This window comes from Lampris incognitus, chromosome 16 (genome assembly GCF_029633865.1).
Source record: "Lampris incognitus isolate fLamInc1 chromosome 16, fLamInc1.hap2, whole genome shotgun sequence".
Classification (NCBI taxonomy): Eukaryota; Metazoa; Chordata; class Actinopteri; order Lampriformes; family Lampridae; genus Lampris; species Lampris incognitus.
This window is the reverse complement of record NC_079226.1, coordinates 35,446,956-35,461,657: the sequence shown is the minus strand read 5'-3', so window position 1 is coordinate 35,461,657 and position 14,702 is coordinate 35,446,956. Positions and strand designations below refer to the sequence as shown.

At 44.1% G+C, this 14,702-nt stretch overlaps 1 protein-coding gene across 3 annotated transcripts in view; it reads right to left on the bottom strand.

Moving 5' to 3' along the window:
• The window catches only part of atrn (attractin), a 224,120-nt gene that overhangs the window by 196,034 nt on the left and 13,384 nt on the right, over positions 1-14,702 (bottom strand). For all 3 annotated transcript variants that reach the window (XM_056295270.1, XM_056295271.1, XM_056295272.1), the window contains exon 3: positions 8,261-8,374. In XM_056295270.1, coding sequence (XP_056151245.1) covers positions 8,261-8,374 — 114 coding nt within the window. The remainder of the gene's footprint in view (positions 1-8,260; positions 8,375-14,702) is intronic.

The following is a 14,702-nucleotide window of genomic DNA, read 5'->3' as shown; positions in this document are numbered from 1 at the left end:
GATGAGATGAGATGATGAGATGCGATGAGATGACCCAGCGCAGAAGACAGCATTAGTTATAGATGTGGCAATCCTGGCTGACAGCAACATCCGAAAAAAGGAGCACGAAAAGATAAAGTACCAAGGGCTGAAGGGAGAACTGGAATGGGTGTGGAAAGTGAAGTCCAAAGTGGTCCCTATATACACCCCACAGGTGGTAAATATATTTATCAAACTTTTGCCTATACTGTATTTATATCCTTACCCTTGATAAATACATCTGGTGGACACCAAGGAGAATAATCCAGTTTTATACATACAGAGTTTGTACAATTTAGTCAATTAAAGTTAGATGAGTGTAAGACTCAAACTCATAAACGCCAACGCCACTCTAACTATTGTACTACAAAAGAACAACATTATCCCATAACATTAAAGTTAAAATTCTGAAGACGTAGTACATACAAATAAACACCCTTTTTAATACTTTCTTTGGCCAATACATTTATGACTGGTTAATCCACGAATATCCAAATCACAAACACTTTGTGGTTATTCATTGTAATGGTTACTGTTGGGTAACCGGGCAAAGTGGTATAGCACATGGCATTTCACATCCTTAGCATCACAGTCAAGTGAAGAAGACAAGTAGCAATGAGCTTGATGAAGAGGCAAATTTTTCCCCCTTTTTCTCCCCAATTGTACCCGGCCAATTACCCCACTTTTACAAGCCGTCCTGGTCGCTGCTCCCCCCCCCCCCCCTGCCGATCCGGGGAGGGCTGTAGACTACCATATGCAGCCGTTTCTTTTCACCTGACATTGAGAGGTTTCACCAGGGGGACGTAGCGTGTGGGAGGATCACGCTATTCCCCCCAGTTCCCCCTCACCCCCGAATAGGCACCCCAACTGACCAAAGGCAGTTCTAGTGCAGCAACCAGGACACATACCCACATCCGGCTTCCCACCTACAGACACGGCCAATTGTGTCTGTAGGGACGCCCGACCAAGCCGGAGGTAATATGGGGATTCGAACCCGCGATTGCCGTGTTGGTAGCAACGGAATAGACTGCTACGCTACCTGGACACTGAGTCAAAGTTTTAGCATCCTAATAAATTTTTTAGACCAAGCTTGTAAAAGACCTTTACTAAAGACAAAACAACACTGAATTTACTAAGCTATAAAAAAAACTTGTAGTTGAAATCTGGGTTAAAGCAAGTTTTATTTTTCTTCCCCCCAAATGCCACACCGACCCCCCCCCCCCAATCACCAATGAGCTCCAGGATTTTAACTTCCCCTTAGCCATAAATACACACGACTTCAGAAGTGCCTGGTGAGGAGGAGTGACTAACCAACAATTCATATATTATGCATACGCTTGTGTTTTACAGCCCTTGAGCACATGAATGACAGAGAAGACTATTGTCAGGAGGTGAGAACCCAAGTTTGGTTTTGTCAAGTGTCTCCAAGCTTTGAGGCTAGAAGATTGGTATCAGTATTGACCACACTGGCTGTCAGGGCTGCAGCGCTGAATGCCACGGCTAGATGAGAAAACAAAACAAATGTTGTAACGCTGACTGCTTTAAGTATGGAAAGAAATGGAAGGAGAGAGAAATTTGCACCACCAGGTATGCACAAGTGCCCCTTTTCACCCCATACAGCTCCCTGTGCACATCTTAGCATGTCTTGGCAATTACAAGTTATCCCAAAGAAGGATCCATTCACCACATTACATGGGAAATGCATATGTAGATTTGTTCGCTAAGTCTGATGTGTGGATTTGTTGATTGCTTCAGATTATTGGCACTGGATGACCTGTGTTATATCCTGCTTATTTCCATCCATCCATTACCCGAACCGCTTATCCTACTCTCAGGGTGGCGGGGATGCTGGAGCCTATCCCAGCAGTCATTGGGCGTTAAGCAGGGAGACACCCTGGACAGGCCGCCAGACCATCACAGGGCGCACACACACACACACACACACACACACACACACACACACACACACACACACACACACACACACACGACCTGCATGTCTCTGGACTGTGGGAGGAACCCGGAGCACCCAGAGGAAACCCACGCAGACACGGGGAGAACATGCAAACTCCACAAAGAGGACGACCCGAGACGAACCTCAAGGTTGGACTACCCCGGGGCTCGAGCCCAGGACCTTCTTGCTGTGAGGCGACTGCGTTAACCACTGCACCGCCCCCAAGTGTCAGCTTTTACAAGCACATTCTATCCAAAGGACAGAACGGCTAAGTGCTCATGACTTATGAGCATATTTTGAATAATTGAATTTCAAATCATTTTGAATAATATTTTGAAATAAATTATCATCATCATCATCAAATATGATGCAGTACACTTTCAATCTAACTTATATCTTATCTATGCATCCAGAGGAGGTAAAGCAGATCTTGCTCACTAGCAGAATGATTGCAATGTAAATACAGCAAAGGAAATAACACTACATTTCTTACATGATGATTGGGAACTATTAGACTTAAAGAAAGTAGTTGGATGCAAACAATATTTGCAACTTTTCTCAGTTAAAGCTAGAATTAATTTTGCAAACTGGACATTGACCCATCCTCTAGCCTGTGCATTGACTAAAGACTGGATGACTAAAATCATATGGATTCAGTTATCTGGTATCTAATCCTATCAGAACTCAGTCTAGCTGGGTTCAAAAGAGTCTGTTTTTTTCAAATCACTGTCCTATGTGCACTGGCCCTTGAGACACCTTCAGGCTGAAGTCCACTGCAGGCATTTTTGATGCGGTGCATCTGTCAGAGCTGACAAGCAACTGTTTTATCTGGCATCGCTGCATCCACCAGGCACAGCTAGTATGCAGCAGCCAGGCGGATCATGCGCAGCATTTTTGCAGGTCAGTTCGAAGTCTATTTTCATTGATGTGTGTCAATAAACCATCAAAATGCACTTGTCTTTATCCTTTCTTTGGACAGATTTCTCTGTAGCCTAGTTTGTAGTACTATGTATTCAGTCTTGTCAACACCGTCTTCCCATATATGGAAAAAAATATATATGTAGTACTGCTTATTCATTAACACAAAGACTTCTTGGATCACTACCGAGTTTAACGGAAGTACAAAAACAGAACAAATAACCCCAAACCCTACAGTTCTTTTGTGTCTGTGTTACGGTGCTGGTAGACATTATAGATGTGAGCCAGACGTGACTTGATGTGACCATGACAGAGCCAGGGGACATGTCGCCTCTTTGTGATGAAATGCAGAATTTAAAAAAAAAAAACTACTCCCCATTAACTCCTTGTCACTGACATCAAAAATAAGGTTAATAAACTCAATGGAAGAAAAAAAATCACAAAGCGTATATTACTAAGTGATGTTAAAGGTAATGCTCACACAACACAGGGATCGCCGGTTCAAATCCCCGTGTTACCTCCGGCTCGGTCGGGCGTCCCTACAGATACAATTGGCTGTGTCTGCGGGTGGGAAGCCGGATGTGTTCTGGTCGCTGCACTAGCGCCTCCTCTGATCGGTCGGGGCGCCTGTTCGGGGGGCGGGGGGAACTTGGGGGGAATACCGTGATCCTCCCACGTACTACATCCCGCCAGTGAAACTCCTCACTGTCAGGTGAAAAGAAGCAGCTGGCGACTCCACGTGCATCAGAGGAGGCATGTGGTAGTCTGCAGCCCTCCCCGGATTGGCAGAGGGGTGGAGCAGCGACCGGTAATTAGCCGGATAAAATTGGGGAGAAAAACTGGGGGGGGGGGGCGCTTAAAGGTAAAGCTCACAGCAGTAATAAAGGTAAAACAATAACAGTGTTAATAGAGCTCTGTGGGTTTAACACATTACATGGAACAGGTCATATTAATGAAGTATGCACCCCTTGGTTTGCTTTGACACCTTGAATGACCCGTGACCCTTTCTAAAAAGGGGTCACGGGTCTAATCAAAACAAAACAGCTGCAATTTGAAGTTACTTTTAGATGACTTCGTTGAAAGGCGTTGACTCAGCACTCATTTGAAAATCCAAGACAGGTCTTCCAAGCCAGACACACTCGCTAATTGCAGATTATACCATGAGGGACACTATACCAGACACAAAATAACAGTCATTCTCAAACTGGTGACGCCTGCAGTTCCCACTCTTAAGTCCTAATAGCAGTGCTTTGTGATTACAGCCAAAATATAGATGCTGTGGTTTTTTGCAAAACAGTGTTAAAATCAATGTTGATATATATTGTGGGTTGGTTGGGGGGGGGGCACTCTGCTATTGTTCTTTTGGAATCTTGTATCAACATCTTGACTTATTTACTCCATAAAACTGTTTCTATTTTCAAATGAAATCAAATATTTTTATATTGCTGATGTGCAAATTATAGGATGTCCATCCATCCATTATCCAAACCGTTTATCCTATGCAGGGTCACGGGGATGCTGGAGCCTATCCCAGCAGTCATTGGGCGGCAGGCAGGGAGACACCCAAGACAGGCCACCAGGCCATCACAGGGAATATAATTGTTTTATATATATATATATATATATATATATATATATATATATATATATATATATATATATATATATATATATATATAAACAATTTGATTTGATTTATCTATTGAGCACTTCCCCTACCGTTGAGTGTTTCTTTTAACAAAGTTATATATATATATATATATATATATATATATATAAAACTTAATAATATATATTAACAAAGTTATATATATATATAATTAAGAAAACAGTAACTGTACTGGGTGTTTCTTTGTTGAATCACATTAGCAGCTGATGAGTGCACGACGCATGAAATAACTAGTACTGCTATGTATTAAAAGGTTTTTTTCCTACATCTATATTGATATATACGCTGAGCAAAAATATAAATGCAACACTTTTGTTTTTGCTCCAATTTTTCATGAGCTGAAATCAAAGATCCCATACTTTTTCTATGTACACAAAAGGCCTATTTCTCTCACATTTTGTTCACAAATGTGTTTAAATCTGTGTCAGTGAGCACCTCTCCTTTGCCAAGATACCCCATCCACCTGACAGGTGTGGCATATCAAGATGCTGATTAGACAGCATGGTTATTGCACAGGTGTGCCTTAGACTGGTCACAACAAAAGGCCACTCTAAAATGTGCAGTTTTATCACACAGCACGATGCCACAGATGTCGCAAGTTTTGAGGGAGCGTGCAGTTGGCATGATGACTACAGCAATGTCCACCAGAGCTGTTGCCCGTGAATTGAATGTTCATTTCTCTACCGTAAGCTGTCTCCAAAGTCGTTTGAGAATTTGGCAGTACATCCAACTGGCCACACAACTGCAGACCACATCCGGCATCTTCGCCTGCAAGATCATCTGAGACCAGTCACCCAGACAGCTGATGCAACAATTGGTTTTCATAACCAAAGAATGTCTGCACAAACTGTCAGAAACCATCTCAGGGAAGCTCATCTGCATGCTCGTCGTCCTCACCGGGGTCTTGACCTGACTGCAGTTCATCGTTGTAACCGACTTGAGTGGGCAAATGCTCACCTTTGATGGCGTCTGACACTTTGGAGAAGTGTTCTCTTCACGGATGAATCCCGGTTTTCACTGTACCGGGCAGATGGCAGACAACGTGTATGGCGTCATGTGGGTGAGCAGTTTGCTGATGTCACGTTGTGAATAGAGTGGCCTGTGGTGGCGGTGGGGTTATGGTATGGGCAGGCATATGCTACGGACAACGAACACAGGTGCATTTTATTGATGGCATTTTGAATGCACAGAGATACCGTGACGAGATCCTGAGGCCAATTGTTGTGACATTCATCCATCACCTCATGTTGCAGTATGACAATGCACGGCCCCATGTTGCAAGGATCTGTACACAATTCCTCGAAGCTGAAAACATCCCAGTTCTTGCATGGCCTGCATACTCACCGGACATGTCACCCGTTGAGCATGTTTGGGATGCTCTGGATCGGTGTATACGACAGCGTGTTCCAGTTCCTGCCAATATCCAGCAACTTCACACAGACATTGAAGGAGAGGACCAACGTTCCACAGGCCACAGTCAACAACCTGGTCAACTCTATGTGAAGGAGATGTGTTGCACTGTGTGAGGCAAATAGTGGTCACACCAGATACTGACTGGTTTTCTGACCATCTGTGAAATCCATAGCTCAGTGCCTAATAAATGTCTCTTTTCAAGATAAAACTGCACATTTTAGAGTGGTCTTTTATTGTGACCAGCCTAAGGTACACCTGTGCAATAACCATGCTGTCTAATCAGCATCTTGATATGCCACACCTGTCAGGTGGATGGATTACCTCGGCAAAGAGAAGTGCTCACTAACACAGATTTAAACTAACTTGAGAGAAACAGGCCTTTTGTGTACATAGAACAAGTCTTAGATCTTTGATTTCAGCTCATGAAAAACTGGAGCAAAAACAAGTGTTGCGTTTATATTTTTGTTCAGTGTGTGTGTGTGTGTGTGTGTGAGTATTATTATTACATTATAGGGTGTGGAGAATAAAATACAAACAAATCACACAAGAAATCTGGAGCCCTATCAAGCAGCCTTGAAAATCAGTGTGGTCAATACTGGAAGCACTCCTCTAGCCTCGAAGTTGGCAGATGTTCAAAACACACAAACTTGCATTCTAACATCTTGACAAATGGTTTTCTGTCACTCACATGTTCATGGGCAGTACAAAACCAGCTGATACGTAGCCAAGAAGACGGGCTTTGGCCATGTTACCATAGTGGACTGACTAGTTTAAGCTGTACCAACACAGCACTACCCAGGCTTCCCTTTAATAACAGCTCAAGAGTAAAACGAGTGCGCTGACAGGTCTGAGTACTTGAAAATATAGCACTAAAGAAATCAAGGGGGAGAAATTACAGTACGCATCCAGGATATCCAATCCATACAAAATCATCCAAAAATCACATTAACCGCAGGAAATCAGATCCAAGGTGGACCCACAGGTCTACCAATCCATTTTCCCACACCTCCATCATCCTATTTACGGTATTGCTGTCATGTATTCATTTTATCTGATTTCAGCTGTGGCGAGGAAATCTTGGTGTAATCATAGGCAGCGATCTAAATCTTAAGAGCCATATCAATCATCTCACAAGACCAGCCTTCTACCATCTAAAAACATTTCAAAACTAAAGGTCTTTATGCAAAAATCAGACTGTGAGAAATGAACCCATGTATTTATAACAAGTAGACTAGAGTACTGTAATGGACTACATTACATTTTACATTACACTAGTCATTTAGCAGATGCTTTTATCCAAAGTGACTTACAATAATTACATTACATACATTGCATTTCTATTCACTGTTCACCAGCCTCCCAAAATTAAGTTGTGCGGCAACTACAGTTAATTCAAAATGCGGCAGCATGTGTTCTCACCAGAACAAAGTATGAACACATTACACCTGTTCTTACATCTCTGCATTGGCTCCCCGTCAAAACCAGATTCGATTTTAAAATTCTGTTGCTTGTGTACGAAGCTGTAAACGGCCTTGCACCTCAGTATATAAAAGACATGCTAATTACTTACAAACCAGCAAGAACTCTCGGGTCCAGAGGCAGTGGTCTTTTAACCATCCCTCGTACCAACTCTAAAGCAGGGGAAGCTGCCTTTTGTATTTATGCCCCAAGTAGATGGAACACCCTGTCTGAGGACCTGAGAGAGGCCTCCACACTGAACACTTTTAAAACCAGGTTAAAAACCTTACTTTTCACAACAGCCGATAGCTACGTTCTTGGTGTGTGTGTGTGTGTGTGTGTGTGTGTGTGTGTGTTTTGTATATTTTGATATTTGTATATTCTGCTCTGATACCTGTATAACTGCACTAATACCTGCTGATATATTTTCTACATTTGCACTTTTATGATTGTATTGCGATTGTATTGTTGATTTATGTAAAGCACATTGTGTTCCCCGTTGTATGAAATGTGCGATATAAATAAAGTTTGACTAGACTAAATTGTTTTCCCAGTCTTCTCTGGCTTAATCCTTATTATTCGTTTTACTTTCCTTGCTTGTGCAAAGTTTGCAACTTTGCCATGAAAAGGGCTATGTCAATAACAGAAATACATTACTATCATTTGCAAAATCATTATTACTATTACTTTTATCATCATCACCGCTATCGCCTTTATTATCATTTTCACTATCATGTGATCCTGCAGTGCTATCAAAAAAAAAGAAAGAAAGAAAGAAAAAAGAAGTCAAGACTAGCCCAATTCCATTCCACAGTCCATGGCAGACCTACCTGAAAGCTGCCAGGAGGGGGGCATAAATTGAGTCTCCGTCATACACATATAGGTGGTCCCAGCTGCACTCAGTGGCAAAATGGTTGAACCGCAGTCGAAGGACAGTGTTGGGCCTGTGAGAGAGAGAAAGAGAGAGAGAGCGAGAGAGCGAGAGAGAGAGAGAGAGAGAGAGAGAGAGAGAGAGAGAGAGAGAGAGAGAAGCAATGAGAGTTTTGGTCTTACTCGGGGGTGGACACTATTTCAACGGTTTTCAAAGTACCATTTTCACCCCACTGATCACTTTGATCCCAAAAAAAAATCCATACCTGCTGTCATCTTATGAAAAAAAAAATGACGTGGCTCCAGCATGTTTGTGTGATTTAGCAACTTCTGTTTCCGATTCTGAGCAAAACTATAGCTAATAATCATCCACTAAAAAGTACATTTCCTTGCACGGCACGATCACGGTGCTGCTGGGTTTCGTAATAGTACATGGTACCGAGGGAGAAAACTTGTCTTGTGACAAACAGACTCTGGTGTCACTGTGGGGGGGGGGGGGGGGGGGAACTTGGTCCTGAAAGCACAGGATGGGCTGGATAGAGTTTTAACTGATCCAGGAACTGGAGTTAAATGCATGATATGAAAATAGAGAGCAGAACACAAAGAGAAGTATTTACTTTTACGGTTATGACCTTAATATGAGATCGGCATGCCACCGGTATCGGCCGAGGAAATATCGGCATCGGCCCAAAATGCCGATACAACAGGCTGATAAGGTGACGCTTTAATTATGTGCATGCGATGCGAAACGTTGACCAGGCATGGACGTGGTGCGTCACGTGGGCAGGGCGGAGCGGGAGCTTTCGCCTGCTACACCAGCTGGGTTGTGTTGCATGTGGTCGCGTGCCAGCCGTGTTGTCTGAGGAGTTTTCAAGCAGGCTACTTTGGAAAGTGGGTAAATGGATGAACTGGTACTGAATTAATTACCTAGATCTTTGTAACTACGGGAGCACAGAGCACACTGATTTGATTTAGGTTGCATTGCATTGCAAGGTTGCATTGTTGTGTTGCACTGCCTCTGGTACAATGAGGTATTTATTTCAATCTTCTTTTTTTTTCCCCCAATTGGACTTGGCCAATTACCCCACTCTTCCGAGCCATCCTGGTCACTGCTCCACCCCCTCTGCCGATCCGGGGAGGGCTGCAGCCTACCACATGCCTCCTCCGATACATGTGGAGTCGCCAGCCGTTTCTTTTCACCTGACAGTGAGGAGTTTCACCAGGGGGACGTAGCGTGTGGGAGGATTACGCTACCCCCCCCATTTCCCCCTCAACCCCAAACAGGTGCCCCAACTGACCACAGGAGGCGCTAGTGCAGCGACCAGGATACATACCCCCGACCGGCTTCCCGCCCGCAGACACGCCCAATTGTATCTGTAGGGATGCCTGACCAAGCCAGAGGTAACACGGGGATTTGAACTGGTGGTCCCCATGTTGGTAGACAACGGAATAGACCGCTACGCTCCCTGGACGCCCCTATTTCGATCAATTTTACACAGATTGTACTCATTTTAACCCAGTTAAATGTAATTTGTACCCGTTTGAGGGTCGTGTACCTGCGTGTAGACAGAAAAAAAATATATAGACCAGCCGCGTAAGACTCGATATCAGCGGTGTGATGCCCGCACAGGTGCCCGCAACTTCTGTTGTCGGTGTAGCAGCTTCAGTTCAGTCCACGACAAAACAGACTTGACTTTCTCTGCTATTAGGTAGGAAAAAAATACGTGCATATACCGTTATCGGCAATCGACCAAAATGAGTTGGAAAATATCGGCATATCGGATATCGGCAAAAATCCAATATCGTGCATTCCTACTTAACATATTGATGTAGAGCTAAATGGAGAATGTTTATTATCATTCAGAAATATTTCAATTTAATCTTATTCAGAATCCATCTTCATTCCTGTTTATACTGTTGATCATCCCTGACACGTACTAAAAGGCACTGCTGTTGGCGACAGTCTTCATATTAGATTTTAAATATGATTCATGATTAACATACAAGAGTTGGTGATATTCTCCAACTTTTCCACATCAGCAAGTGTCTGTTTTGTTAACATCTATCATGGACTTATGGCAAAACAACCATGATTCAGCTCACTTTCAATTCAAGAAAGGCTTTGCTTCTGAAAGTGTTTTCCATTTTAACAAAAACAATGTGGGGCATTCGGGTGACGTGGCAATCTATTCCATTGCCTACCAACATGGGGATCGAGAGTTCAAATCCCTGTGTACCTACGGCTTGGTCGCGCATCCCTACAGACATAATTGGCCATGTCTGCGGGTGGGAAACCGGATGTGGGTATGTGTCCTGGTCGCTGCACTAGCGCCTCCTCTGGTCAGTCAGGGGGCGTCTGTTCAGGGGGGAGAGGGAACTGGGGGGGAAGAGTGTGATCCTACGTCCCCCTGGCGAAACTCCTCCCTGTCAGGTGAAAAGAAGCAGCTGGCGACTCCACGTGTATCGGAGGAGGCATGTGGTAGTCTGCAGCCCCCCCCCCCCCCCGATCGGCAGAGGGCGTGGAGCAGCAACTGGGACGGCTCAGGGTCTGCATCCTACCCCAATGCTGCCCATCAGCACCCAAAAAAAGACCCTAATCTTAACCTATGTGTGTATGTAACTATATATATATTTTATTTTTTTTACTTTTCTCGTGTAAAATGTATTGCGCTTATGTAAGAAATGTGCTTTGTGAATTAAGTCTGATGATTAATTAATTGAATAGCTGTTAGAAAATAGGGCACACCAATGGTTACTGCAAACAAGAACTTCTGAGTATATGAATGTTTGAATAGGCCCCTTCTTTTTTTTTCTTTTTTTATATCTTCTGCTCATATTCACCAATATTTATGCAGGGTTCCAGACTGCGACAAATGCGACCGTTTTTTTTTTTTTTAAAGCCGGAGTGATTTTTTTCCCCCAAAGGTAGCACCGGTTTGACTGCACAATTAATGGACCTTGAGGAAAAAAATATTTTTTCGCTGTCTGATTGAAACTGTTCTGGTCTGATTGTGTCTTAACGCCCGTTTGCAATACACCCATCCATCCATCCATTATCCGAACCGCTTATCCTGCTCTCAGGGTCGCGAGGATGCTGGAGCCTAACCCAACAGTCACTGGGCAGCAGGCGGGGAGACACCCTCGACAGGCCGCCAGACCATCACACACACACACACACACACACATCTTTGGACTGTGGGAGGAAACCCACGCAGACACAGGGAGAACATGCAAACTCCACCCAGAGGACGACCCGGGACGACCCCCGAGTTTTGACTACCCCGGGGCTCGAACCCAGGACCTTCTTGCTGTGAGACGACCGCGCCGCCCACAACACATCTAGTCACTGTCAAAATGGTAACGAGGCAACTACGGACAACTCCCCCGGGCCATACCCCCGCCCATCCGAGTTGCAACGTTTACTTTTGCCCATTAATTATGGCAGGTAGGCTACCGAGAGCAAACACTGAAACTAACGTGGACGACAGCAGCGAGTGGCGATGTCACGTACCAGTCGTGCTTCCTACCAAGCACTGTGCCCAGTAATGTTACAGCAGATGATGCGGATGAGGCACAAGGCGAGAGACGGGGAGACCGGCGAGCCGGAAAATGCTACTAAAAGCAAGACTAGATTAAAATCTAGACTATGGCTTGGCACGCGACTACGTTTACAATACGGCTGTTTTGACATCGGTTCCGCAAACAGCGGCTGGCCTTGACGGCAGCTTTCACATCCTGATTATTTTTACAGTTAAATTGCACCAGTTTATTTTTATATGAAGTAATTACCTGGTTACAATCGCTGCTGCCATGGTCACTGGAAAGTCTGGGCGTGACACTCCTCATAAATTATGCTTCAGTTACCAACAAGTGTCTGAAGACGCCAGTTATTTTCACTCCAACTGCGTGTGGATATTAGCGCTGGTGTCTGGGGATTGGACTTAATGAATGATGATTTATTTCGAACATGTAAACAAGCAGCATACAACATACAGATAACCCATTGCCAATAATCTGAAGTGATGGACAAACCTCCATATGCATCGGATTGTTCTTTACATGTTCGAAAAGGAGTAGGAGGAAGTTTACCTACCCATTCTCACCTCCTCTAAGTTAATTCAGCTGCTATACATTACACCATTACGACTTGTTTGCAATGAGAAGTTTCAGTAGTATCCACGAGCAGCAATACTGTAACGACCACGGATGTGTAGACTCGCTAGCCCTTGGCTAACGGGTCGAACCTTTTAGTCGTCTGGCTAACGTAGTCGCCCGTGGTGCGGAAGACCCGGGTTCGCATCCTGGCTGCGGCGGTTCCCAGCTGCACCCTGAATTCGCTACAATATATTACTGTAGGTAGACATTACATTCGTTAGCGGGTGAACCGCTGCGCTGATTGACGGCCAACAGGGAAACACCCACTTCCGTGTTCACGACGCGAAGCGACGTCGTTGGTCAGCTGACTAATCGCGTAACGTCTGTGATGTCGTTGGTCGCCGCTAGCTGGAACCGTGTCAGTCAGCTCGTTGAATTTCCATGGTTGAGGTTCAATAAAGAAAAGAAGGAAATGCACTGTGCACAGTGTGATATTTCCAGTGCTGGCAACACAAAGTTTGCTACAGCCACAACCAACTTAAAATGTGAGACATTAAAGTTGTGCAAGCCTTTATTTCATATAAAGTCTCTCTCCTAATTTCTCCATATATACATATATATATATGTCTGATTGTAAAGGAATAATTAAAACATTTCTAGGACAATAAACAAAAAACAGAAGCGGTACCAAATTGGGCACTGGTGCTACCATCTGAGAGACTTGGTGGCACCAGTGCCACCAGTGTGAAATTTTAGTCTGGCACCCTGATTTATGTCCTCTGTGTTTCGGTCACGCATTCTTAAAAAACCCCAAGAGAACAAATTACTGTACCTTATATAAATAACCGTGGAAACCAAATTAACTGAAATGAACCAATAGCCCATTGTTTGTACAGTGGAGGGTCACCGAACAACAAAACCGGGAACACTAGCTTACTTCATCAGCTTTTAGTTGCGCACAAACATGAGGATCTTGACCATGAATTGAACTGTCTCACACCCTTCTAAATTTGGTGAACTCTGCCAAATGAAATTTCCCCGAGTTGTTTCGCAAGAAAAAAAGGCTTGTTTTGTTGTCTACTTAGGGCGTGGTATGTGCCCTCCCCCATTTTATTTTCTCTTTTGTCTGCAAAAAGTGGCTTTCCTAAATTCCCCCTGCCCCCACCCCCACCCCCGAGTAATTTACAAATTACCGAATGGCTGTAGCCTAAGGGTTAAACTGTGACCGGATAATTCCAAGAACTGGGCTGGACGGCAAGACAAGGGTGTGGAAATTAGGGCTTCACAATTCATTGTCAAGTCAAGTTTATTTGTATAGTAAACAAAAGTATCACAATTTTATGTTTCTGCAATCAATTAAGTGCATAACAAGCAAATACTGATCGTATGGGAAGGTGTCCGTGTCAAGTGCCTAACCTAAGACACATAATAAGTCCGCCTCCTAACTGCACCGGCACCAGGTGAGTCAACCATTGGCCAACAGGAAGAAGACTTGTTGCATGGAGCATCTTAAGGTATGAATATGTGAGGCCATAGATACATGAAGTCACGTGTTGATGAAAAAGAGCACGTGGTGGAAGGAGACAGAGAGAGAGAGCGAGACTGCACAACTGGGAGACAGTCAGGCGCTTAGTCCAATTTACAACCACAATTATCTCTCTGCATCTCCCTTTCACCCTCTCTCCTGGGTGGACTGAATTGGGCTATTCCAAATGGATCCAAACACACTTAACTGCTGACACAGCTTTTTAAGTTTCAAAGCAGATGCACACTGGCACTTATTAAATTGGATTTGATTTCCTTTTAACAATTTTTTGCCATTTTGATGCATAATCTGTGTTTGTCATTGCATCATTTTGGGGGGTTTAGGGTGGTGGTGGGCGAGGGGGCAGCATTGCAGTTAGAAGCACCTCTCTCTTAACAACCAAAGGCTCAGTCCCTCCAATGGTTGCATGTCTCTTTCAGCAAGTCTTGAGTAAGACCCACTGAAACCCACCGCCTGTTTGCCCATGGCGTTTCCCCTCGGATGAAAGTTTTGGCTGGATGCAGAATGCAATGAAGTGCTGTGCGTTAGGTTTGGGTAAACTTGCGGTTGGAAAGGAAAGTAATTTTTCCCCCTTCTAAATCAATACTCTGTTGTCCTCAGTCAGCAGAACGCCGGCAATAAGGGATGGATGTTGCTTTGCTCACACAGTTACTTTGCAATTCAATTTGTCCGTCCATTTTTCGATACCTCCCCCACCCGGATCCTCTCCCTCTAATAACAGAGTAGACTGCTAAGAACACATCTGGGCCGCATTCATTCAT